The sequence below is a fragment of the Staurois parvus genome, unplaced genomic scaffold, assembly GCF_062004578.1.
Source record: "Staurois parvus isolate SC_StPar_1 unplaced genomic scaffold, SC_StPar_1.0 ptg000254l, whole genome shotgun sequence".
Classification (NCBI taxonomy): Eukaryota; Metazoa; Chordata; class Amphibia; order Anura; family Ranidae; genus Staurois; species Staurois parvus.
The window spans coordinates 168,788-195,476 of NW_028318050.1; the positions used below are offsets into that span (position 1 = coordinate 168,788).

Sequence of the window (26,689 nt, forward strand, 5' to 3'; positions counted from 1 at the left end):
CTGATAAAAAAAAAAAAAGTTTACAACATTTGGAATTGGTTGGGTTTTACAAATAAATATCGTCCCTGTAAAACAAATATTGAGGGAAATAAATACCTGTGAATGGCCTGATGGGTAAAATGAAGAATTTTCCTTGTTTTAGCTCCTAGTTGTCAGTGATCCCCCTGGCAGAGGTACATTCTGATAGGAGAGGAGTGAGGGGGGGTCACCTCTGGAAGGGTCAGCTCATTGGTAGAAGTCTGATGTTGATACATTTTGCTGAAGAAACTTAAATGAATACAACGGAAAATCTATGTGACATCTATGTGGTGACAATAGCATTTCAACCTCCACACATCCATATATTTATAATACAGAAATTTCCCCTGACATCTCCGGAGCACACGGGGGTGTAGATTGGCTCTGTGTTCATCAGAGATTTATTTACAACATGGATCCTCTGGAAGATGAATCTCTAGAGAAAACCAACCATCATCTGAATTATTGATCCCTCAGCGACACACTCCTTGGGCCTTTGGAAATAAATAACTGCTTTTATATTTTCCAGACTTTGCCCTTTCATCTCTCATTTTACTAATAAATGATTCCCCAATTTTATAAAAGTTTGAAATGGGGAGTCGTGATACTGGAAAGAATCAACTATACAATGGTTCAAAGTTGAGCCATTGGAGAACAAATCTAGTAACATAAAAATTCTGGGAAAAGGTAAAAAAAAGGGAACAAAGATGACAAGTTTAGGAAGGTTTGTTCTCCAGCTGCCCCCCACATACATTTTGATCATTTTTAAATTTACAATGATATAAATTATTGTCCTAATTTTTAAATAACTAGAATAAATTTTTCTTTTTCTTTTAGTAAAACTACAGAAAAAGAGCAGAGAAATTTCTCAAGCAGCTTTGTGAAATGTCAGAACTATGGAAAACAATATTTCTCATGATAAGTAATGGTGTCAAAGTAATTCCATTCTTTTAAATAGACTTTTTTTTTTTTTACATCCCCAATCTATGGAGTGATTGACAGACACTGAACATGATGCACTGTGAAGTATACACACAATACTGGAATACAATAGATGTTATTTTTGGTGATCCCAAAATGTGAATAAATCCTAAATCTACTAATTCCAACTTTTATCAAAACACTTGAAAGGTTCTAAACTTTAAGGTTTGTGCTTGGATGTGAATGATTGAGGTGAAGACACTTTGTTTTAAATGTATAGATCATAAAGGTAATGAAAACCATTGTTGTAAACCTTCTAAAATTGTGACCATCATACAAATATTGGATTAACAACTTGACAACCGGGCTATAACCGAATTACAGCTACAACGCGGTTGTCCAGTTCTGGGAGGGCATCATATGATGTCCTCCCAGAACATGCCCTCCTCAAGCCCCCAGCAGCACACACCCGGCGATGTCTGTGAACGCTGTGTCCTATTAATGTAAATTCAGTTGCCGGTTATCTACACCACTGTCCTCACACTGTCACAGTATGAGGAAAGTACTGCCAATAACCAGCAAGTGCCACAGGGGATATCTGCACTGATAATCAGGGCACTGATTATCAGTGCCCTGATTATCAGTGCAGCCCCACAAATTCCCAGCAGTGGCACCCATCAGTGCCCAGCAGTGCCACCTATCAGTACCCAGCAGTGTCACCCATCAATGCCCATCAGTGTCCAGCAGTGCCGCCCAGCAGTGCCACCCATCAGTTCCACCCAGCAGTGCCACTCAGCAGTACCCAGCAGCTCCTCCCATCAGTGCCCATCAGTGCCGCCCATCATGTCGCCAGTCAGTGCCACCAGTCAGCACCTATCAGTGTTGCCTATCAATGCCCATTATTGCCACCTATCAGTGCCCATCAGTGCTGCATATCAGTGCAGCATCATCAGTGCCTCCTCATCAATTCCTACCAGTGCTGCCTTATCAGTGCCCATCAGTGCTGCCTATCATAGCAGCCTCATCAACATACATCAGTGAAGGAGAAAATGTACCTGTTTGCAAAATTGTATAATAGAAACAAAGAAAAACTTTTTTTTTCAAATGATTTGATCTTTTTTCATGTATAGTGTAAAAAATAAAGTCCCCAGTGGCAATTAAATACCACCAAAAGAAAGCTCTATTTGTGTGGAAAAAAATGCTAAAAATGTCATATGGGTACAGTGTTGCAGAACCGCGCAATTGTCATTAAAAGTGCAGCAGCACTGAAAACTGAAAATTGGCCTGAGAAGAAAGGGTAGGCAAGTAGCTAAAACAATGTGTTGAGGGAAACATTTGGCTCTTTAGTTTACAGTTAAACTTTAATTGTTAACCTGAAATATTGAACCATAGAGTGATTAGTAGGGATGAGCCAACAACTTGATCTGAACCTAGAGTTGGACTAAACTTGGGCATTTCGGGCATCCCTACTAATTGTCAAACGTTTGCCAATATGGAAGGTATTTCTAGCATTTCTATATATGACATCTTCACATCAACCATTGACATCACTGTTACATTGACGTATGTTACCTGGAATCCCCAGTGTAATGCAATGCTGGATGCAATAACTAAAAGCAATAGTCACACACACAGGTACGTTTTACCAGTGTTTACACCGTTAGTTATTCTAAGCATGTGAAAGACCCACTACGGGATGAACATCTGCCCTGGCACATCATAGAATTCACCCAGAACTCCAAGAAATAACAGAATCCAACTGCAATATTCTTGCACTGTCAAAACCTCAACTTTTATTATCACACGACACACAGGAGGATATATCTTATAGTCATCACAATCTGCATAATAACACACACCAGTAATAATGTGAGCATTACAGCATGAAATAGACACATCATTTGACAGCGTCGCAGCATAAAATTAATTCATTACCAAAGCTCTGGAAAGATGGGAAAGAACAGACCTCATCAGAACCATAATGCACAGGAGGTCACGGGGAAGCTGTAAACGCAACCAATCGATGAGCACATATATCCTTGGCAAGATGCCCAGTGTCAGAGTGTCCCCTTTCATATAGGAAGGCTGCTCCCGATTGATCCCGCTTAAGATTGTTGTTTTAAACACTTTTTTGGGTAGCTTTCCCGAAGTGGACGGATGCCACACTTTCCAATATCTCGAAATGAGGGTTTCGCTAAGGTGAGTTCTGTGTTTCAGTTGGAAGGTGAAAAATGTTCCTATAAAAAAACATTGTGAAAGGCTGTTCTGAAATCTTGGTTCCTTAGACTATATATCAGAGGATTGAAGAGAGGAACAATTATGGTGTAAAAGACGGACACCACTTTATCAGCAGCAAAGTGATTACCAGTGCTTGGGCGAAGATAATTAAAAAAACCAGAAAAGTAAAAAATGAAGACCACTGTCAGGTGAGAGGTACATGTAGAGAAAACTTTACTCCTTTTACCTTTAACTGTCATTTTCAGAACAGTTTTGAAGATATAGACATAGGGAAGGATGGTCAGTATCAGAGACCCAACTCCAAGGGTTCCACCCAGGAGAAAGATGAGCAGAATGTTGATGAAGATGTCACTGCAGGAGATCTGAAACAACTGTGGGAGGTCACAGAAGAAGCTTTCTATAATATGTGATCCACAGAAAGATAACCTTTGGGCACAAAGAGTGAGAACTAAAGAATAGGCAAAACCGAGACACCACACAATGGATGCCAACTGTACACACAGTTTCCAATTCATGATCTGTGTGTAATGCAATGGATTACAAATAGCAGTATATCGGTCATAGGACATAACAGCCAACAGAAAAATTTCAGAGGAGGCAAAGGATATAAAACAGAAGACTTGGGTTATGCAAGCCATGATGGTAATATTTCTTGTCTGGGTCTGAAGGTCAAATAACATTCGTGGGCCGGTGACTGAAGAACAACAGAGGTCCAAACCAGCCAAGTTCCCAAGAAAGAAGTACATAGGAACATGGAGGTGAGAGTCAGTGACTATGAGGACAATGATCAGCAAATTCCAGATTAATGTCAGAAAGTAGATGAGGAGGAAGAAGAGAAAGAAAGGGAAATGAAGAGCTGGAAGCTCAGACAGTCCAGCGAGAAAAAAATCAATTGTCTGATTCCTCATTACAATATCTGTGTTCATATTTTTCCTTGATGAAACCATACAATAATGCATCACATTTTGTGTCGTCTAATCTTTTTAGGACTTGATTTCTAACAATCTAAAGTATAAAAAAAGAGAAAAAACCCTCCAAAAGTTGACTCAAAATTTGTTGCAGAAATCCTGAACCAGTTTCCTATTATTATCAGCATTGCCAAATGATAAAATTCTTTACCAGAAATCTCAGAATTCTGCTCAAAAAAGCAACATTTCTGCAGAATACATAAAGCAGAGAGTAATTTAATTTGACCAATATAAAAGATACAGAAAAAAGTCAGCTTTTACTGCAGCATTAGAAATAAAAATACAACTTTTCATACATTACATATTTATTTGTATTTGTGTGGTAGTTCTGGGAGTCCAGGCTGTAGTAACAGGACCACAAATTAGGTTCCAACATTTTTATTGAAATACAAAATGTTCTATATATGACAATATTCAGTGTGGAGATAAAAATATATCCTATTTTTTCAGCTCTGAATTCAAGAGGCTGCAGAGACTTCCAGCAAGAAAAATATTTTTTACAGGAAAGTGAGATAAAGGCCCCGGGTCCCTGACCTGCAAGAACAGTTACTGTAACATGCAATTAAGGCATCCTAAAGTGGCCTTGTAAAGTATGCGTCCAGATAAAAACATTTTCTCAGATTTAGATCTGGGTAAGTATTAGTACCCACCTGGTATTTAGTAGTAGTATTTAGGCTGGGTAAGTATTAGTACCCACCTGGTTTTATATGCTCTTCGTGGCTACATTAGGGTAAGTAAGTGAGGGGAACTCATTATTTTGTTTTTACTATTTTAGGTGAAGCAGCAGAACTGTTTGTGAGATTGTTATTTCTGTTGCTGATATTTCCTGCAGGGTTTCCCTCATTACCTGTGTGGTACATCCATTGTCACTGAGACAAAAGGTGAGAGTAAACCTCTAATGGAGGATTGCAGGGAATCCTGAGAGGGTTTTAATTATTCTTCGACCTTATCCAAAACTGAATAAAGAAATAGTTTTGACATACTGTATACTTTTGTTCCAGGATGATGTGAAATCACCATTACCAGATGCAAATAATATTGTAATCAGGAATATATTTTAGTTAGATTTTGATAAATGTGAGTTAGTATTATGTCTTCTGATAGGTCTGTTTTCTGAAGATGGAGGGTAATTGTTCACCAGGGGGAATATTCTATTCATTACTACTGTAAGAAGGCTTTTCACAGAGAATTCGGCACCTGAGTTTGTTTATCTTAACAACGGGACCCAAACCTCTTTGTTCTCCATACATCCACTTTGAAGGATCTCCTTGTTTAGCTGCTTCCCATCCGCCCTATAGTAGAAGTACTGCTACAGGGCGGCAAGGTTGCGCAAAATCACGTATATTTACTCTGCTGCAATTTGCTGCCTTGGCTGTCAATCAACAGGTTCCGGCCGGTGATTACTCATCGGCGCCTGGTGATTGCCAATCATCTTCAATGGGGAGGAGAACTGTTTGTAAACAAATCAGTTCTCCCCTGTGAGCTCCTGCACACTGCTTTACATGGCTGTGCATAGCAATGTGCTTACAGTGAAGTACAAACACAGCCCAGTATGTAAAATGGCACACAGCACACAGTTAACCCTTTGATGCCCCCAAATGTTAACCCCTTTCCTGCCCAGTGCCATTAGTACAGTGTCAGTGCTTTTGATTAGCACTGATCACTGTATTGGTGTCACTAGGGATGTCATTGACACCAAGTCAGTTCTCCCTCCCCAGTGTCAGAATGCCCACCACAGTCCTGCTATAAGTTGCTGATCACCGCCATTACTAGTAAAAGTAAAATAAATGAAAAAATCCCAGTATATACCACCATTTGTAAATGCTATAACTTTCACCAATTCATTTACACGTATTGGGATTTTTTTTCAGAAAAAACAGAGCAGAATACATTTTAGCATAAATTTATGAAGACATTTGAGTTTTACTGAACATGTTTAATAACAAAAAATCAAAAGTATTGTTTTTTTTCTCAAAATTGTTGGTCTTTTTTTTTTTCAAACTCAAAAATTAAAAACGCACAGGCGATCAAATACAACCAAAATAAATCTCTATTTGTGGGGAAAAAAGGACGTAAATGTAATTTGGGTGCAGCATTGCATGACAGTGCAATTGTCACTTAAAGTAACACAGCGATGTATCACAAAAAATGGCCTGGTCAGGAAGGGGGGTAAATCCTCAGGAGGGCGAGGGGTTAGATATGCAATGAGGGTGGCCATCCTTTCATGAATAAGTAATTCCCATTTCTAAAAAGGTGTACTAAGATTTGCATTAAAGGGGGGTGATTTATGCTAAATACAGGTGATTGGAAATTAAGGATGAGTTGAAGTTGAATGAGTATATCTGAATAAAGGGAATAGATATGCCCACCAATCAGAGCCACTCCATGAAAGTGAATAGAGGAGAGGCCTATGACAGTACTCACACTAGAGGATGAAGTTGGATGGGGAACTTAGGAGAAGTCTTTGGAGCAACAGTTACTAGAATGGGGCCCTCACGTGCGGATTCATGGTAGTTGTGGAATATATCCTCTTGCACTTAAATCTAAATGCTTGTCTAGATAGATTGTATGCATTGTATTTTTTGTTAGTTTTAGACCTTCATACTATTTAACAATACATATCTGTTTTTCTGTTAAAGCGTTCACTCATGGTCTAAGAACTCTCATTAACCAAATCATATCAGAGAAATATTAAATCTCAGAATATACAGTGTAGACTTTGGGCAACACTTTTATGAGCTTTAGATAGTTATTGAAACATATACATTACTACACAATTTTAAGTACACATGGTGTGTGTGTAGTACATCCTATCCTTCTGTCCCATCCTCCTAATATTTGCCACAGTTCCCAGTCATTAAAATGACAGAGGGGGTTTGCTGTGTAATTAAAGCTCCTCCTGTCCAAATGGGACCTTCTGACAAAATGTTTATAAACATTGTTCAGACACAAGATAGAGAGATACAAAGTAACATTGATTATAGACATTGACCAGATGGGAGATAGAGAGATACAAAGTAACATTGTTTATAAATGTTGATCAGGTAGGAGACAGAAATATACAAAGTAACATTGTTTATAAACAATAATCAGACAGGAGATAGAAAGGTTTAAAGTAGCATTGTTTAGAAACATTAATCAGGCAGGAGACATGGAGATACAAAGTAACATTGTTTATAAACATTGATCAGACAGGAGATAGAGAGAAACTAAGTAACATTGTTTAGAAACATCGATTAGATGGGAGATAGAGAGATACAAAGTAACATTGTTTATAAACATTGATCAGACAGTAGATAGAGCTAAGCCAAAAATATTTTTTTCGAAATAAAATGCCTAAGAAAATCTTTTCCTAGTTAACGCTATTCAGTCCTAATTAACTTATGCTTCCCCTTATCCCGTCAACTTTGATATTTCTGATCCTTTTCTTGTTTATTTCTGTTTTTTCTAACCAACAATATTCAAACATGTTTGTTTTGTTTTTACTCATTTTGTTTGGTAATTTTTTTAATGTATTAAAAGTTCAACATTTAAGAATCCTTTATTTCATTTGTAAATATCATAATAATACATACATAAAATATATATATATTTTTACCAGAATCATAAAATTTTCATTTCATTTTAAATAGGCCAAAATATTATTTTTATCTACAGTATTTTGTGCTAACATTGATATATATATATATATATATATATATATATATATACATATGACATTCAATTATATTATTTGTCTATGATTTGCATAAAAATGATTATGGTTTGGCGTTAGCTGCAGCATAATAAATTTTACAATATTGCTAAACATGCTGACAAGTATGTACAAGTATAAATTCAAACACTTGTAGCATGAGCAAATATATATTTAATTGTTAATCATCTTAATACTTTACATAGAAAATAATGAACACTAATATTTAAAAAGAGGCATGTTCTTCTTAACTTAGTAATACCTTTATTCTTTATTAATTATTAATGTAATCAATAAAATATGCAGTATGGGAATCCATGTTATTAAATCATTTAATAGCTTGTTAAGTTTACTTTTCTTTCAAGGCTAAATATAGATAAACATATAAAATGCGTTTAAACAGTGACAATGTCATCACATTTACTGTATCATTACAAATTTAAATGAATACCTGAGAAATTCCAGACTATAAAAATGATGAATTTTCTTTGTTTTGGCCTCTTTCCTCTAATACTTCCAAGTAAATGCTGATACAAGAGGAGTGAGGGGAGTTTCTTATGGAAGGGCCAGTTCAGAGGCAGCAGGTCTGATATGAATACATTTTGCTGAAGAAAGTTACATTACTATGACAGAAAATCCACATGAAATTCTCTGTCACAATTAAGTTTTACTGGAAGCATAAACATATATATATATAATACAGAAATTTCCCCTGACATTTCCAGAGCACACAGGAGTGTATATTGGTTCTGTATTCATCTAAATTATTTCTACATAAACCATCACTGGGATTCATTTGTTCCCCACAGACACACAACTTTGCCCTACTGATAATTAAGTAACTTTAAGTAAAAGTAAACTTGCTCAAGTTTGAAATTGGAAGTTTTGATGCAGAAAGAAAGTGACAATAATTGTAGAAAAGTAGAAAAACTGACCAAAAATGGAAGCACATTGAAAGAAAATATACACAAAAGGTTAAAATAACAATTCTTCAGAACATCAATCTTCTTTTCTCTCTGTCAAAATTTTTCTGCATTTTGTCAAGTTTAGGATAATATAGTATTATAGAAAATCTTGATAAATAAAAAATAATGTTTTTTTTAAGTATTTGTTTTCTTTGCATATTTTGTATACTATTATTATTATTATTATTATTATTATTATTATTAATAATAATAATAATAATAATATCAATAATATTAATAAAATTATACTAATAATAATGTTAATATTATTATAATAATTATTATTATTATTGCATTGTAACTGTATTGTCTCATGTTGTAAAGCACTGCACAAACTATTGGCTCTAGATACCTTCTGAATAATAATAATAATAATTATTATTATTATTATTATTATTCAGAAGGCATATAGAGCCAATAGTTTGTGCAGTGCTTTACAACATGAGGACAAACAATACAGGTAAAATACAATTCAATAAAGGAGGGATCAGAAAACCTTGCTTGTTAGAGTTTACAGTCTAAGAGGGAGGGTCGAGAGATACAAAATGTAAAAACCGTGGGGAATGAGGTGATGGAGAAAGTGGAAATACTATTGCTAGATGGGGGTGGGATAGGCTGCTCTAAAGAGAAGGGGTTTCAGGGATCGCAGTGAACAGAGTAGGAGATAGTAGGAGATTGGGCCATCAAAATGTAAGTTTGGCCATCTGATGACCATTGGTTCTTGAGGGGATGCCACATAGAATACCTTAAAAATCACAACCTTACATAGCAATATGGGGGAGGGTTCTGTTGGATAATGGGATAGAAAAAGAAGGATGCAAAGACCACCTACATTCATACTGTATATTCCCAACCAGATAATAATGCAAGTGATTTCTAATCAAAGATTACTGGTAAAGAAAGGTTGTAGGGATACACCACAAGCACTGACCGAGTCCTCAGTTCAGATGGAGACGTTACAGTGGCATGAGACTAGTATGGGAAAATATAATATTCTTTTACTAGCCGGAGATGTGATCTAAAAACCCAAATTATGAGTTCTTTGCTTCAGGATTCTCATACATTTTCTTAGAACTGCCATCTACAGCCTTAAATGTTGTTGGGTTTGGACAACTACAGCTGATAAGCCTTTTTCCTGCTTCATTCCTGAGAGTTTATAGCAGAAACATCTCGCTGATCAGGATGTTATCCTTTACACACTGGCAATAAATCAAAATTGTTAGTCTATAAGTAATTTTAGAACTATAGATCAGCTGGTGCAGAGCTTAAAATGGATTTCAAGCATCTGATAAGAACATAGAGCACTAGCATGAGCTCTTCTGTTGTGTTTTCCTCAGAATGCACCTTATGTTACCTCTGTAAAGCAGTAGATGCGTTTCTCTCGCACAGTGCAACAATATGTAAATAAAAAGTCCACAGGGCACAGATGAGGGAGCTGTGTGTAGAGGCGTGTGTGTGCGTGTTGGGAGGGGGGCTATGTGTACAGGCTAGGGGGACTGTATGATTACAAGTAAAGAGGTATGTGTGCACAGGTGGGGGCTGGAGGAGCTGTGCGTGTACAGGTGATGGCTGTATGTGTATGCAAAAGGGAAAATAAGCTGTTTAGGGGGGGGGTTGGTGGGGGCTGTAAGGTCGGTTCCATGGAGTACAGTTTCTCATCTTCATCCCGAGCATCGTATGACCTTGCACTGGCACTGGCAAGGACCCACTGAATATCTGTATATCTGCGCTGTACTTGCTGATTAGAGGTTCGTGTGAATGCTCCTGCAAATTTCTTGAATTCATTTGGGAGTGAAATAAATCTTTTGGCTGCAAGGACACTGCACATGTAGAGCTTTTTATTGATCACATACTATTCAGACAATCCAAGGTCTTCTGAAACTTCCAGCCATGAGCTCCATCACCAACCATGTTGAGCAGGCCTTATATGTGCAGAAGGCTTCTACTGGGTTACTCTCCAGTGCTTCAAACCTGCCCTACTTATGAGAGAAATTTGTTAAAGAAATCCCTTATAATTACACCAGGTTGGTGCATTTTTCTCTTCTTTTTATGTGCAAATTGCTGACTATTTCTGTCACCTTTGAGCTGTAACACCTATGTTTCCTTCAACATTCAGCATTGGGGAAATTAGCCTCTGAGTGTTTGTTCATATAAAAAGACTGCAAAACTGCAATTTTTGGCTCCTTACCCTCCTCTTTTACATATTCCACTAACTGTAATTCTGGAGGCTTGGAGGACCACTGTACTTTTTCTGCACATTAATGATACATGGTGCCCCAGGTGAACATACTTGAAGATTCTCTATCTGCTGTGCAATCTAACAACATGCCTACTGTTTCAGTTAGATGGCAGATCAGCAGGTTTTGACTGGTTTTGCCCCCTGAACAGGCGCAGTACAGCCTCAGTTGATGAAGCCATGGTAGTTCAAGCTTTGGAAGCTAACTGCAGATATTATTTGTGCATTCAAAGCATTAGAGTTTGTGTAAGATCAGGAAGAGGAAAGAAACAGAAAGTATGTCACAGGGTCTAAGGGCATAGTTTTCAACTTTGGAACTTGATAAAGAAGCACAAAATCCAGGGAATTCATAAAGGGTTTCATAGACAGCTTTTAGAAATCCATTGAGGTGCAGCACTGAAAATAACACTGAAAGTATCAGAGACAAGTACACAAATCTGTTGATGCCAACACTGAGATCAGATGTCCATACTGGGCAAAGGAGTTACAGCACATGGCAGTTGGCGGATCCATAGTTTTTCTTGTGGATCATTTGCTGTTATTTCTTTTTCTTTAAGTGCTTTGAGAGGGTAACTTTAAAGGCGCTATACAACATAAAGTGTATTTTAATTCTAATAATAATAATTATTATTGTTGTTGTTATTATTGTTGTTATTTTTATTATTATCACAATTTCTAGGCATATATTTTCTGTGTGGACAACCCTGGAGCATAAGCTGACATTGTCTTGTATAACTGTCTATACTGTACAATGAGCAGTGGACATTTGTTAGGATTTTTAATGACCTTTAAAGGCTTCCCTTTCATAATTTTAAAAGTAATGTTTTGTATATGGGCAATGGACGTGATAATACATGTGTATTAATTATTATTGTTGGGTCTTTCAATACTGTAAGTTTATGATTCATTTTAAATTCAGAGACTGTATAACTAATTCCCTCGCATCTTCACTGCTGGGAATTATCATGGTAATTGCTAAATTAAACCTTTTATTTTGTTAATTTCAAAGTTACAAGTAGAGATAACCTCAGGAGTATGACATAGTTTTAACAAACTTCATACATCTGTTAATGAATAACTTAATTAGAGAGTTTTGTTGGTGTGCCGCCAGAGGATTGGGATCCTCTAATGATTTCTATTACATTCAAACTAATAATACAACATAAACAAGGCATATTATGCGGTTCATTGCATCAATAATGAAAAAAAGGTCTTTTAAAACTTCTACACTAGTAAAAGATGAATGAACCAGTTTGATATATAATATAAGGGAAAAAATACTGACCCTCCAATACAAATATATGCAAGCAGATATTGGCTATGAAAGGAGGCTATAATTATTGGTGTCAATTTTATTTTTCATAGTAAAGTTGAAACACAGTCATTAACTGAAAATAAACAACTGTGTAGGAGGCCTAAAACTGGGTGGGGAACAGCAAAACTCTGCTACTAAAGTGAGCATTGACCTGGGAAAGCACACATTGCCGCTCAAAGCAAATTGTATGGATTATTCCCCATCAGTGCCCAGAGTTAGGGATCAGAATGCCAAAGACAGAACACCGCTGATATAGGTCTATGGCTTAGCCCTTGTGGGTGGGGTGAAACACATCACAGGCTGGTGGAGAAGCACTGGCTGAGGCCAAGCATTGGGTTGGTTGAGTGGTGTCTTCAGCTTACTAAAGTGAACTTTTGAAGACAGTTTTATGTCACAGGTCAACCACCATGGCAAGGCGGAGCACAGCAACAAGACACAAGGTAGTTATAGTGCATCAGAGAGGTCTCTCTCAGGCAAATATCTCAAAGCAGACTGGGGTTTCATACTTTTTTTAAAAAGCACAAAGAAAAAGTCAATATTGAGGACCATAGATGCAGTGGTTGACCAAGGAAACTTAATGCAGAAGATGAAAGACACATTATGCTTACTTCTCTTTAACATTGGAAGATGTCTAGCAGTGCCATCAGCACAGAACTAGAGAAAACCAGTGGGACCAAGGTACACCCATCATCTGTCCAGCAAAGTCTTGCCACTGTGGTCTTCATGGAAAAATTGCAGCCAAAAAGCCATACCTCTGACATGAAAACAAGGCTATGTGACACAACCATGCATGAAAACATAGGAACTGGAGAAAAGAAAAATGGCAGAAGGTGCTCTGATGGAAATTTGAAATATTTGGCTGTAGCAAGAGGCAGTTTGTTCTTTAAAAGGATGAAAAGCAATACAATAATGAGTGTCTGCTGGTAACAGCGAAGCATGGTGGAGGTTCCTTGTCAGTTTTGGGCTGCATTTCTACAAATGGAGTTGGAGATTTTGTCAGGCTCAATGGTGTCCTCAATGCTGAGAAATAAAGGCAGATAGTTATCCATCATGCCATAGCATTGATCCCAAATGCATTCAGCAACAGGACAATGGTGCCAAATATACAGCCAATGTCATTAAAGGTTAAAGAGATTCTAAAGGTTCTTTTTTTTTTTTTTTAAATAACAAACATGTCTATACTTACCTGCTGTGTGTAGTGGTTTTGCACAGAGCAGCCTGGATGCTCTTCTTCTTGGGTTCCCTGCAGGCTCTCCTGGCTCCTCCTATCTGTTGGGTGCCCCCACAGCAAACAGCTGGAGCACCAGGACAGTGGAAACACCCACAAAATGACCCCATTTTGGGAAGCAAACATCCCAAGGTATATTTTATAAGGCATAATGAGTCTTTTGAACATGGTATTTTTTTCCAAATGTTTTTAGAAAATGTGGAAAGAAAAATGACAGCTTTTTTTTCACACAAAGTTGTCAATTTATAAGATATTTCTAACACATGTGAGACATTTCCACAGCCTGGCCACATACAGAGAACCAACATCCAAGTAGCACCTTCATGCATTCTAGGAGCATAAAAGGGGCATAGATTACACATCTAATTTCCTGACTACCTATCGTAGTTTTGAAGGTCCCCGGCACCAGGACAATGAAAAAAACAAACAAAATTACCACATTTTGGAAAGAAAACACTCCAAAATATCTTCTTTGAGGTATAATGAGTCTTTTGAAGATGTCATTTTTTTCCACAAGTTTTTAGAAAATGTGGAAAGAAAACGAAAAAGTATTTTTTTTACACAAAGTTGTCAATTTATTATTTACTCGAAAATACATTTTACTACTCCTCCTGAACAGGACACTACCACATGTGAAACTTTTTCACAGCCTAGCTAAAGAAAGGATAAGCAAAAGATTACCTGTGGTTTGAGGAGAGCATTGGACCAGGAAGCAGGCAACTGCCACAGAATTCTCCCAGGCAGCAGGCAGGAATATGGTGGATAAACAAGCCAGGGTCAGAACAGGCAGCAGGCTGAGATCCAGGCAGAAGGAAGAAACATGGTCCATAAAAAGTCCTGGGTCAGTACAGGTAGCAGGCAGTTATAGTCAGCACAGCCAAAGTATTGGTCTAGGCAGCAGGCAGGAACATGGTCTGAAAAATTTTTGGGTCAGTACATGTAGCAAAAGGAGATATGGTCAGCATGGCCAAAGTATTGGTCCTGGCAACAGGCAGGAACATGGTCCATAAAAAGTCCTAGGTCAGCACAGGCAGCAAGCAGAGATATGATTAGCACAGCCAAAGTATTGGTCCAGGCAGCAGGCAGGAACATGGTCCGAAAAAGTCTTGGGTCAGTACAGGTAGCAAGAGAAGATATGGTCAGTGCAGCCAAAGTATTGGTCTAGGCAGCAGGCAGGAACATGGTCTGAAAATTTTTTGGGTCAGTACATGTAGCAAAAGGAGATATGGTCAGCATGGCCAAAGTATTGGTCCTGGCAACAGGCAGGAACATGGTCCATAAAAAGTCCTAGGTCAGTACAGGCAGCAAGCAGAGATATGATTAGCACAGCCAAAGTATTGGTCCAGGCAGCAGGCAGGAACATGGTCCGAAAAAGTCTTGGGTCAGTACAGGTAGCAAGAGAAGATATGGTCAGTGCAGCCAAAGTATTGGTCCTGGCAACAGGGAGGAACATGGTCCATAAAAAGTCCTAGGTCAGTACAGGCAGCAAGCAGAGATATGATTAGCACAGCCAAAGTATTGGTCCAGGCAGCAGGCAGGAACATGGTCCGAAAAAGTCTTGGGTCAGTACAGGTAGCAAGAGAAGATATGGTCAGTGCAGCCAAAGTATTGGTCCAGGCAGCAGGCAGGAACATGGTCCATAAAAAAGTCCTGGGTCAATGCAGGCAGAGATATGATCATCACAAAGTACTGGTCCAGGCAGCAGGCAGGAACATCAGGCTTAGGGCCTTGGTCAGGTAGGACCGAGGCACAGGGGTAGAGGCCTCATCCTACCCAATCTCTTTGAAGCCTCCGGACAAACAGACCCTGTTCCGGGAATCACAAAAACTGGAGAAAACCAAAAACAGTTTTTTCTCTATTCTGAAGCCCCTCACATATGTGAGACCCCTGTGTTATCTTGAATCCCACTACCGCAGTAGCAGGGCAAAAGATCAATCCAAGCAGCAGGCAAAAAACACTGTTGATTTAACAGGCCGAGGTCAGTCCAGGAGGAAGGCATAAATGTGGTTGATAATCCAGACGGCAGGCAGAAGCATAGTCGATAAACAAGCCATGGTCAGTTTCGGTGGAGGGCAGAAATGTGGTTTAGAAGCAATTCAGACGACAAGCAGAGGCATTGTCAGTAAACAGGCCAGGGTCATTTAAGGTGGAAGGCAGAGGCATGGTCAATCAAGGCAGCAGGCAAAAGATCAGCACAGATAATAAAAATGGGGAAATTGCAGGCTGTTAAAAATATGGGGAACTAATATCTTACTAAAGTGTGATAACGTCTGAAGCAGTCTCCAATGCATAGTTCTGGTTGGGAGGGACATTGGGGACAATGAAAACTAGTGTCTCTCCTAACTCCCCCTCTGTTGCATACCTTACATTTTTTTCGGCATCTTCTTCCTGTTTCTGATGGTGGAATACTCTCAGGGAAATGGCGTTCATGAAATCTGCTGACACAATCGGAGTAAATGGTTTGTGGTGGAGATCCTTTCTGATAGATTAGGGCAGTGATGACATCTTCTATAAATTTGAGGAAGGGGTAGGTCTTTCCATTGATTTTTTTATAGGTGATGTATGCATAAAAAATGGCCATGTGGAAAAAGTATATAGCAACTTTTTTTGTACCAGTAGAGGGACTTCCTTGTTGATAAGTATGGCTGCAGCATCTGATAGTTTAAATCCATCCCCCCCATGAATTGATTATAATTGTGGATACACTCTGGCTTTTGGATGGGACCTTGTCTTCTATGAATTTCCACCATGATGTCATTATGGATAGTGGACTGGGCATAAACATCTCTCCTATCCCTCCACTTCACGGCCAGCACTTCCTCATTCCTCAGACTTGCAGATTCCTCTCTTTGTAGAATTGTGTTCACTAAATTTTGTGGGAAGCCCTTCCTGTTTGTTCGGGTGGTACCACAGGCCACCATTTTCTCAAGGTACAGGTGGCGGAAAAGCGGCAGGCTTGTATAATAATTGTCTAGGTAAATGTGATACCCCTTTTGGAAAAGTGGAAAGGCCAGATCCCAGACAATTTTTCCACTTGTGCCAATGTAGGTTGGGCACCCAGGGGGCTAGAGGTGGGAGTCTTTGACTTCATACACGCGAAAAGCATATCCCATGACACTTTCACAAAGCTTGTTGAGCTTCAGTCCATACCTGGTCCTTTTATTGGGAATATATTGCTTGAATCCTATCCGGCCATTAAAGTTAACAAGAGATTCGTCCACACAGATATTTTGGTCAGGTTCAAAAATATTTTAGAAAAAAAATTAGTTAGGGGGCAAATTTTATACAGTTTTTCATAGCCTGGCTGATCTCGGGGAGGGCACTGGGAATTATCACTGAAATGCAGGAAGCACATTATCATGTCATAACGTGACCTGGACATTACAGATGAAAAGATGGCAATGTGATGGATGGGGTAGGTGGACCAATATGAATGTAATTCATTTTTTTTGTAAGCCCCTTGTTGATCGTAAGGCCCAAAAACAATTTAAGCTCCTCTACTGTTAACCGTCTCTACTCGAATGGATGGGCATAGCATAAATTGGGGTTGTCTATGATATATTGTTGGGAAAATAGGTTAGTCTGATCTACAATTGATTGAAGGAAATACATTTAAAAAAATCAATTGGGGAAAAACTTTCTGTGTTGGGCTGCATGCCTGGTTGTGTGGTGAAAGGGTGGATTGTAGCTGATCCTGAGCTAGAAGGCAGCCACAGAGGGTTTTCCAGAGTGTCTGGGAGGTATGTTTGGGCCCAGAATCTTGGGGTCTGGAGTGATATTCCAGTGCTGGTACTGGGCCTGTCATCCTGGGGTCTAGCTCTGTTGGCATTTGCTGACTGACCATTTGGGTGTAATGGCATTGGTACATTGGCGCTGCTCATGGTTGCTTGGTCTTCAGAGGATCTTAGTCTTTTAGGAGGGACTGTTTCCTCTTCCAATTTGGTCACTAATCCACTGCTTTCTATTGGCTCTTCATCCAAATCGGAAGCGGACAGTGAGAGCTCCCCGCTGCTCTCGTCCATCACGCTGAGGATTTTGAAAGCCTCCTCATTAGAGTAATATTTTTTTGACATCTTGGCAGTATGTTAGGCAACTGTGATGGGTACACTGCTGATGGGCTGCAGTGATGGTGGCTCTGTGATGGGTACTCTGATTAGGCTGATGACAGGCTGATGACAGGTACACTGACAAGCTGCACAGGTGTATGCGCTGACAGGTGCACTGATAGGCTTCCCTTATGAATGTGCTGACAGGTACACTGATGGGCTGCTGGACAGGTACACTGCTGGGCTGCTGGATAGGTACATTGATGGGCTGCTGGACAGGTACACTGATGGGCTCTGCTGGACAGGAACACTGATGGGCTCTGCTGGACAGGAACTCTGATGGGCTCTGCTGAACAGGTATGCTGATGGGCTCTGCTGGACAGGAACTCTGATGGGCTCTGCTGGACAGGTATGCTGATGGGCTCTGCTGGACAGGTACACTGATGAGCTCTGCTGGACAGGAACACTGATGGGCTCTGCTGGACAGGTATGCTGATGGGCTCTGCTGGACAGGTACACTGATGAGCTCTGCTGGACAGGAACACTGATGGGCTCTGCTGGACAGGTATGCTGATGGGCTCTGCTGGACAGGAACTCTGATGGGCTCTGCTGGACAGGTATGCTGATGGGCTCTGCTGGACAGGTACACTGATGAGCTCTGCTGGACAGGAACACAGATGGGCTCTGCTGGACAGGTATGCTGATGGGCTCTGCTGGACAGGTACGCTGATATTCTCTGCTGACAGGTACACTAATGGGCTCTGCTGACAGGTATGCTGATGGGCTCTGCTGACAGGTATGATGATGGGCTCTGCTGACAGGCATGTGATGGGCTGTATGACAGGTACACTGACAGACTGGTGACAGGTACACTGATGGACTGGCGTCAGGTACCAGGAAAGCTGATGGGCTGGTGACAGGTACACTGATGGGCTGGCGACAGGTCCACTGATGTGCTGGTGACAGATAGGTTGATGGGCTGGTGACAGGTAGGTTGATGGGCAGCTGTGACAGGCAATCCGGGCAGTGTGGTGTACAATACTGATAGCTGTAACTCAGTGTTCCCCTTCTCCTCCTCATACAAGATCCGTGTGTGAGGAGGAGAAGTGGTAGCAGCAAGTTACCGCTATTTGTTTATAGCTGTGATTGGCCGTGATAGGACACAGCTGATCGCAGGGTAAACAGCCAACTTTATTAGCTGTTTACCCTCATCAAGGATGTGCTGTGTCCATGAGACACAGCCGACGTTAGACCGGCACGCTGCACGCCAAAGGGAGCGCACTCTGGGGTTGTGTCCAGGAGGATGCCATATGGCGTCCTCCCGGAGGGGCGAACTGTTTTGCCGGCCGCCTTTGTGCCATCGGCTGGGTTAAAAAGTAACGGTCCCAACACTGAACCTTGGGGCACATCCATGTAGGTCCTTGGTCAAGCAACTATTTTGGAGGGACAACTCTCTTCCATTTGTGTTCCTGCATTGTCACCTTCTCTCTTTGCCCTGTGGTGGAAACCTCTTTGCTGACACACATAAGACAAACATAGCCCACTATTGTGACCATCAGGATACCTGTCTAATAATGTGCATCTGATTCTGGAGTGAGTACATGAAGTCAAGAAGAGGCTAAAAGAGACCGGAGGAAACCAGAGATTAGGTTAGAGTTAAAATTGGGGTTCTTATTAAAAAACAAACATAATATTAGAGAGAATATTGATTTTAAATGAGAAAAATATGACAGCTGTACACAGTGCACATAGACATCTAAATGTCATATAGTTGGAGTTTAGATCTACATAAAGTGTGCTAAAGACGTGGCAAACTGCAGACCCAGAACAAACATGCTTTAACCGCTTCCATGCTGCCCTATAGCAGAAACACTGCTACAGGGTGGCACGAGTGCAAAAAAATCATGTATATATATATATATATATATATATATATATATACGTAATTTTGCAGTCCAGGTAGGGGGCACCTGTGCGCCGCATGCACCCTACCCGCACCGCCATTTGCGGCCTTGGTTGTCAATCACTGGGTGATTCCCCGCTGGCACCCGGCGCTCTCCAAGGATTTCCAACTGGGAAGAGACCTGTATGTAAACAATACAGATCTCTCCCTTGGCAGCTCCTGCACAATGCTTTTTATGGCTCTGCGTGATCGTCAAGAGCTGGAACATTTATTTTGGGTTGTTCTTTAGTGGTAGGTTATGACAGTAACAAGAAACACACAGCTAACTTAAGAAATATATATATTTTTTACTATTTTGGGACAGATTTCCTTTGATATTGAAAAAAAAAACAGGAGATATTCATTACCATTTACCACCAAATGAAAGCCCAATTTGTCCTGAAAAAAAAAAACTTGGTATAATTCACCTGGATGTACAAAGTAGTTGTGATGATCTGTACGGTTTTACTAACACATGTCAAAGTTGTAAAATTTTACTTAGGCTTTAAAATTTGTTTTACCCTTAGGTGTGAAGGGGTTAAAATAATACCGAGAAAGTGATCCTTAGAAATAGTTCTCTTCTGACATCCCAGCCTATGTGTCATTACAGGTCATTGTACATAATGACATGTACAGTACACACTATTATTATTTTTTTTATTATACAGTATTTACATAGTGCCAACGGTTTGCACAGCGCTGTGCATTATAAATGTACATTATACATACACATATGTAAAGGGAGCAGGCATGACATGTAAGAGATAAGTTAGGTAGAGTCCTATCCGAGATTCCCCAACACCATCTGCAGTAAGATTCAGATCTGTTTGGATATCTACTCCATTATTAAACATTTGTCTACATTATACCATATTTCACTATCACCTTCCCAGCCCTTTACATATGTGTACTGTACACATCATTATGTACGATGACTTGTGATGACACACAGGCCGGAGATGTTTGAAGAGAGATATTTAGAAAGATGGGATCACTTTGTCACCATTATTTACCTTGGAAGAAACTATTCGCACATTTTTCCAAATTAAACATTTACTCTGGGTCCGTTCTCTTCTCAGTTTTCCATATTTTGACAAAGGTAAAAACATTCCTGCAAAATGTAATATACAGTTTACAAAAGTTTAAAAAAACGTTCCTTTTACTTTTTATAAAAATCTAAATTTCTCAAGAATCAAATGTCAGCAGAGGGCAGATGGAGAATACTTTCCTAAGATCTCTCCTTTCTTTATTATTTAACATTTCTGCATTTTATTTGGTCAGTTGCTTCACTTTTTAGTCTCCCTTTGAAACTTTCTTTTTCTAACTTGAATAGTTTTCTTTTACCTAAAGTTACTAAATTATCAGTAGGACAAAGTTGTGTCTCTCTGAAGGATACATGAATTCAGCTGAGGTTTGATTTTCTGTTTTACAATAATTTCAGATTAAATCAGAGCTAATGAACACTCCTGTGTGCTCCGGAGATGTCAGGGGAAGTTTGGTATTATAAATACAGTCATGGCCGAAATTGTTGGCACCCTTGATATTTCTCCAGGAAATCATGTATTTCTCACGAAACGTATTGCATTAACACATGTTTTGCTATACACATGTTTATTCCCTTTGTGTGTATTGGGACAAAACAAAAAAAGGGAGGAAAGAAAGCAAATTCGACATAATGTCACACAAACCTCCAAAAATGGGCTGGACAAAAGTATTGGCACCCTTTCACAACTGCGGATAAATAAGAATGTTACAAGCATGTGATGCTCCTGTAAACTCACCTGGGGCAAGTAACAGGTGTGGGCAATATAGAAATCACACCTGAAAGCAGATAAAAAGGAGAGACGTTCACTTAACCTTTGCATTGTGTGTCTGTCTGTGCCACACTAAGCATGGACAACAGAAAGAGGAGACGAGAACTGTCTGAGGACCTGAGAACCAAAATTGTGGCAAAATATCAACAATCTCAAGGTTACAAGTCCATCTCCAGAGAACTAGATTTGCCTTTGTCCACAGTGCGCAACATTATCAAGAAGTTTGCAACCCATGGCACTGTAGCTAATCTCCCTGGTCGTGGACGGATGAGGAAAATTGATGAAAGATTGCAACGCAGAATAGTCCGGATGGTGGATAAGCAGCCCCAAACATGTTCCAAAGACATTCAAGCTGTCCTGCAGGCTCAGGGAGCATCAGTGTCAGCGCGAACTATCCGTCGACATTTAAATGAAATGAAACGCTATGGCAGGAGACCCAGGAGGACCCCACTGCTGACACAGAGACATAAAAAAGCAAGACTACAGTTTGCCAAAATGTACTTGAGTAAGCCAAAAGCCTTCTGGGAAAACGTCTTGTGGACAGATGAGACCAAGATAGAGCTTTTCGGTAAAGCACATCATTCTACTGTTTACCGAAAACGGAATGAGGCCTACAAAGAACAAAACACAGTACCTACGGTAAAATATGGTGGAGGTTCAATGATGTTTTGGGGTTGTTTTGCTGCCTCTGGCACTGGGTGCCTTGACTGTGTGCAAGGCATCATGAAATCTGAGGATTACCAAAGGATTTTGGGTCGCACTGTAGGGCCCAGTGTCAGAAAGCTGGGTTTGCGTCCAAGATCCTGGGTCTTCCAGCAGGACAATGACCCCAAACATACGTCAAAAAGCACTCAGAAATGGATGGCAAAGAAGCGCTGGAGAGTTCTGAAGTGGCCAGCAATGAGCCCAGATCTAAATCCCATTGAACACCTGTGGAGAGATCTTAAAATTGCTGTTGGGAAAAGGTGTCCTTCCAATAAGAGAGACCTGGAGCTGTTTGCAAAGGAAGAGTGGTCCAAAATTCCGGGTGAGAGGTGTCAGAAGCTTATTGATGGTTATAGGAAGCGACTGATTTCAGTTATGTTTTCCAAAGGGTGTGCAACCAAATATTAAGTTAAGGGTGCCAATACTTTTGTCCAGCCCATTTTTGGGGTTTTGTGTGACATTATGTCATATTTGCTTTTCTGCCTCTGTTTTATATTTGTTCCAATACATACAAAGGGAATAAACATGTGTATAGCAAAACATGTGTTAATGCAATACCTTTTTTGTGTGAAATACTTGATTTTCAGGAAAAATATCAAGGGTGCCAACAATTTCGGCCATGACTGTATATATGTGTGCAGATAATACAACTGTATTGTGACCCAGCATGTCACACGTTCTCTATTACATTAACTTCATTCTGTTCAGCAAAATGTCTTCACCTGCTGTTCCCCTCACCCCTCCTTTATCAGAATTTGCCTTTGTCAAGGATATCAGAGATAAAATCTAGAAAGAAGACAAAACAAGGAAAATTCAACATTTTTATTCTAACATATCTAGAAACCTACGGGTGATTATTCCCTCTTATTTCTTAGGTTGGTTTAGTTTGATTTTACTTTGTATTATCTCCTATTGCCTCTCTTTCTTTCCTCTTTCTTTCCTTCTTTCCTCTCTTCCTTCCTTCTCTTTATTCTCTCTCTCTCCTTCCTTTCTTTATCCCTTTCTTCTCTTTCTTCTCTCTCTTTCCTTCATCTCTTTCCTTCTTTCCTCTCTTTCTTTCTTCCCTCTCTTTCTTCCTTCTCTTTCTCTTTCTTTCCTATCTTTCTTCTCTCTCCCTGTCTTTCCTTTCTTTCTTCTCTCTCTTCCTTTTCTTTCTTTTTTCTCCCTCTCTCTTTATTTCCTTTCTTTTTCCCTTTCATCTCTTTCTTTCTTCCTTCCTTTCTCTCTCTCTCTTTCCTTCCTCTCTTTTCTTCTTTCCTCTTTCCTTCCCCCCCCCCCTCTCTCTCTCTCTCCTTTTTGAAACCCAATTTTTAAATACTGGAATGTATTCCCTAATTATTGAATAATGAACAAAATAAGCTACACTCTGATCCCTGCATCTTGCATTTTTCAGTGATTTTATGAATTTCATGAAATTATGTCTTTGATAGTAACAACAAACTGGCTCATGTTTTCAAGTTTATCAATGAATTAATGAGGTGTGTTGTTATTTATTTATTTATGTATGTATGTATTTATGTATTTATTTATGTATGTATGTATGTATGTATGTATGTATGTATTTATGTATTTATGTGTGTCTTCTTTCATTATTTTTATGAACTTATCTCATCATATAAAATGAAGATCAAGCATATTGGAATGGGAAATCAGACAATTTTAAAGGAATTTATTCTTTCTGGACTGTCTGACCTTCCTTCTTTTCAGCTCTCTTTGTTTCTATTCTTCCTCCTCATCTACCTTCTGACATTAATCTGGAATTTTCTGATAATTGCCCTCATAGTCACCAACTCTCACCTCCATGTTCCTATGTATTTCTTCCTGGGGAGCTTGGCTGTTTTGGACCTCTGTTGTTCCTCAGTCACCATCCCACGAATGTTATTTGACATTCATTCGAAGAGCAGAAGTATTAACATAACAGCTTGTATAGCCCAATTCTTCTTCTTTATGTTCTTTACCATTTTTGAGAATTTTCTGCTGGCTGTCATGTCCTATGATCGGTACACCGCCATTTGTCAGCCATTACATTACACACAGATCATGCACTGGAAAGTGTGTGTACAGCTGGTGTCCATTGTATGGTGCCTTGCTTTGACTAATTCTTTAGTTCACACACTTTGTGTCTTAAATTTAACATTTTGTGGATCAGATATTATAGAAAGTTTCTTCTGCGACCTTCCCCAGTTGCTTCAGATCTCCTGCAGTGACATCTCCGTCAACATTTTGCTCATTTTTCTCTTTGGTGGCATCCTTGGAGGTGGGTCTCTAATACTGACCATCCTGCCTTATGTCTATATATTCAGAACTGTCCTAAAAATACAGGTTAAAGGTAAAATGAGTAAAGTTTTCTCCACATGTTCCTCTCACCTGACAGTGGTCTTCATATTTTATTGCTCCTCTATGTTTAATTATTTTCAGCCAAGCCCCAGTCATCATGCTTCTGGTACCAAAGTGGTGTCTGTGTTTTACACGGCGATCGTTCCTCTCCTCAGTCCTCTTATTTACAGTCTGAGGAACCAGGATTTGAGAACTGCATTTCACAAGGATTTTAGGAAGATTGTCTTGACTATTAAAGAAAATGCATTTAGATTAAATCCTCATTATTAGCAAGATATTAGCAAGACAAAGAATAACCTTTATCTGACCCATAATTCAGTGAAAAATCTAAATGGTTTCCTAAAAACAAAGTGGTCTGGTCTCTCCTATGTGGAAGTCATGTTGTCTATGACAAAACATGTCAGAGGGGAGTCTACATGATGTCATCACGCTGGAAGTTTGAGGTCAGCCATCTTACTTGCTGTATTATGGATGGATGTTTATCCTTAAGGGGGCAATTTGTCTTTTGATGAAACAGGCAATTATTCCTGTGCACTGAAGTAGTGCACTATGTGTGTGAGTAATAATCTGTCTATTTGTTAATAAATCTGCATCATTTGGAATACTACTCTATGGGAGATCTTGTATTGCTTTCTTCTTTATTGGATAGGATACTATTTAAATTGCTGAGCTGCTGACAGGTTGGTGCTGGTATTTGGTGAAGAGTGAAGGATCATAACCCATAATATTGGGAAAGCTCATGTAGACCCTACCTTGAGAGTGGGTCAATAAGTGGAGGCAAGCGGCAGCATTGACGGGAGGAGGCGCACGGTGGTGCAACACGCGGATATTTTGAGCATGCTTATTATATATATTTGTGGGCACTGTATTACAAGCACGTGAACTAAGGATATTCACATCAAAAGTGGAGGAGTGTTCTGCAGATTTATCTAAGAACTTGATCTATGTTCACTTTTTAGTATGTGGTCACACACTTTTTTCACTATGACATTAGTATATTTTATGTTTGTGTTCAGTACATTTAGTTTTTGGGATTCTTTTTTGCATGATTTATGCATTATGTGTGGTACAATTGCACATTTATTAGATCTTGTTATCATATATCATTAACCACTTGCCGACCGCGCATAGCCGAATGACGGCTTCACCGCGGCCGGCCAGTTCTGAGTGGACGTCATATGACGTCCTCCCAGAACGCGCTCTCCTGCGCGCCCCAGGGGGCGCGCACCCGGCGATCTCCGTGATCGCTGTGTCCTACGGACACAGCTGATCACGAGATGTGGTGAAAGGCCGATCCCACCGGCCTTTTACCACGTGATCAGCGGTGTCCAATGACACGCTGATCACAGGAAAATGCAAGTGCCGGTTCTCGGCTGCACTTTCCTCACGCTGTCAGATCGTGAGGAAAGTACTGCCGAGAACCGGCAGTTGTCAGAGCGGGGATCGGCACCGATCGTCAGGGCACTGATGATCAGTGCCCTGATGATCGGTGCCCAGCAGTGACCCCCGCAAGTTCCGATCAGCTGTGCGCCCACTAGCCCCGCCCACCCATTCCCAGCAGTGCCCCCACCTGTGCCCAGCAGTGCCCCCACCTGTGCCCAGCAGTGCCCCCACCTGTGCCACTCTGCAGTGCCACCTACCTGTGCCCAGCAGTGCCACCTACATGTGCCCAGCAGTGCCACCCACCTGTGCCCACCCACCTGTGCCCACCAGTGCCACCCACCTGTGCCCACCAGTGCCACCCACCTGTGCCCACCCACCAGTGCTGTCCACCAGTGCCACCCACCAGTGCCACCCACCAGTGCTGCCAGTCAGTGCCACCAGTCAGTGCCCAGGGGTTGTGCCAGTCAGTGCCGCCAGTCAGTGCCCAGAAGTGATGCCAGTCAGTGCCGTCTATCAGTACCCATCATCAGTGTCACCTATCAGTGCCGCCTATCAGTGCTGCATATCAGTGCCGCCTATCCGTGACCCCTAATTAGTGCTGTCTATCAGTGCCGCCTATCCGTGCCACCTCATTAGTACTGCCTATCAGTGCCCTTTAGTGCTGCCTATCAGTGCCCATCAGTGCCGCCTATCAGTGCCCATCAGTGCCGCCTATCAGTGCCCATCAGTGCCGCCTCATCAACGCAAATCAGTGAAGGAGAAAAAATACCTGTTTGAAAAATTTAATTTATAGCGCAAAAAGTAAAGCGCCCAGTGGCAATTAAATACCACCAAAAGAAAGCTCTGTTTGTGAGAAAAAAATGATCAAAATTTCATATG

General features: G+C 40.2%; 2 protein-coding genes across 2 annotated transcripts; one reads left to right on the forward strand and one right to left on the reverse strand.

The window, feature by feature from the left end:
- Window positions 1-3,151: 3,151 nt before the first annotated feature.
- On the reverse strand, window positions 3,152-4,085 carry LOC149459542 (olfactory receptor 5A2-like). The gene has a single exon (XM_089680972.1). The coding sequence runs from the start codon at window positions 4,083-4,085 to the stop codon at window positions 3,177-3,179; it is 909 nt and encodes a 302-aa protein (XP_089537098.1). The 3' UTR covers window positions 3,152-3,176.
- Window positions 4,086-23,731: 19,646 nt separating this feature from the next.
- On the forward strand, window positions 23,732-24,697 carry LOC149459543 (olfactory receptor 8G17-like). Its single transcript, XM_089680957.1, has one exon. The coding sequence runs from the start codon at window positions 23,732-23,734 to the stop codon at window positions 24,695-24,697; it is 966 nt and encodes a 321-aa protein (XP_089537083.1).
- The last annotated feature ends 1,992 nt before the right edge of the window (window positions 24,698-26,689 follow it).

Bases quoted from the DNA above. Each gene is read 5' to 3' on its own strand.
- LOC149459542 (XM_089680972.1), bottom strand. From the start codon at position 4,085: ATGAGGAATCAGACAATTGATTTTTTTCTCGCTGGACTGTCTGAGCTT.
- LOC149459543 (XM_089680957.1), top strand. From the start codon at position 23,732: ATGGGAAATCAGACAATTTTAAAGGAATTTATTCTTTCTGGACTGTCT.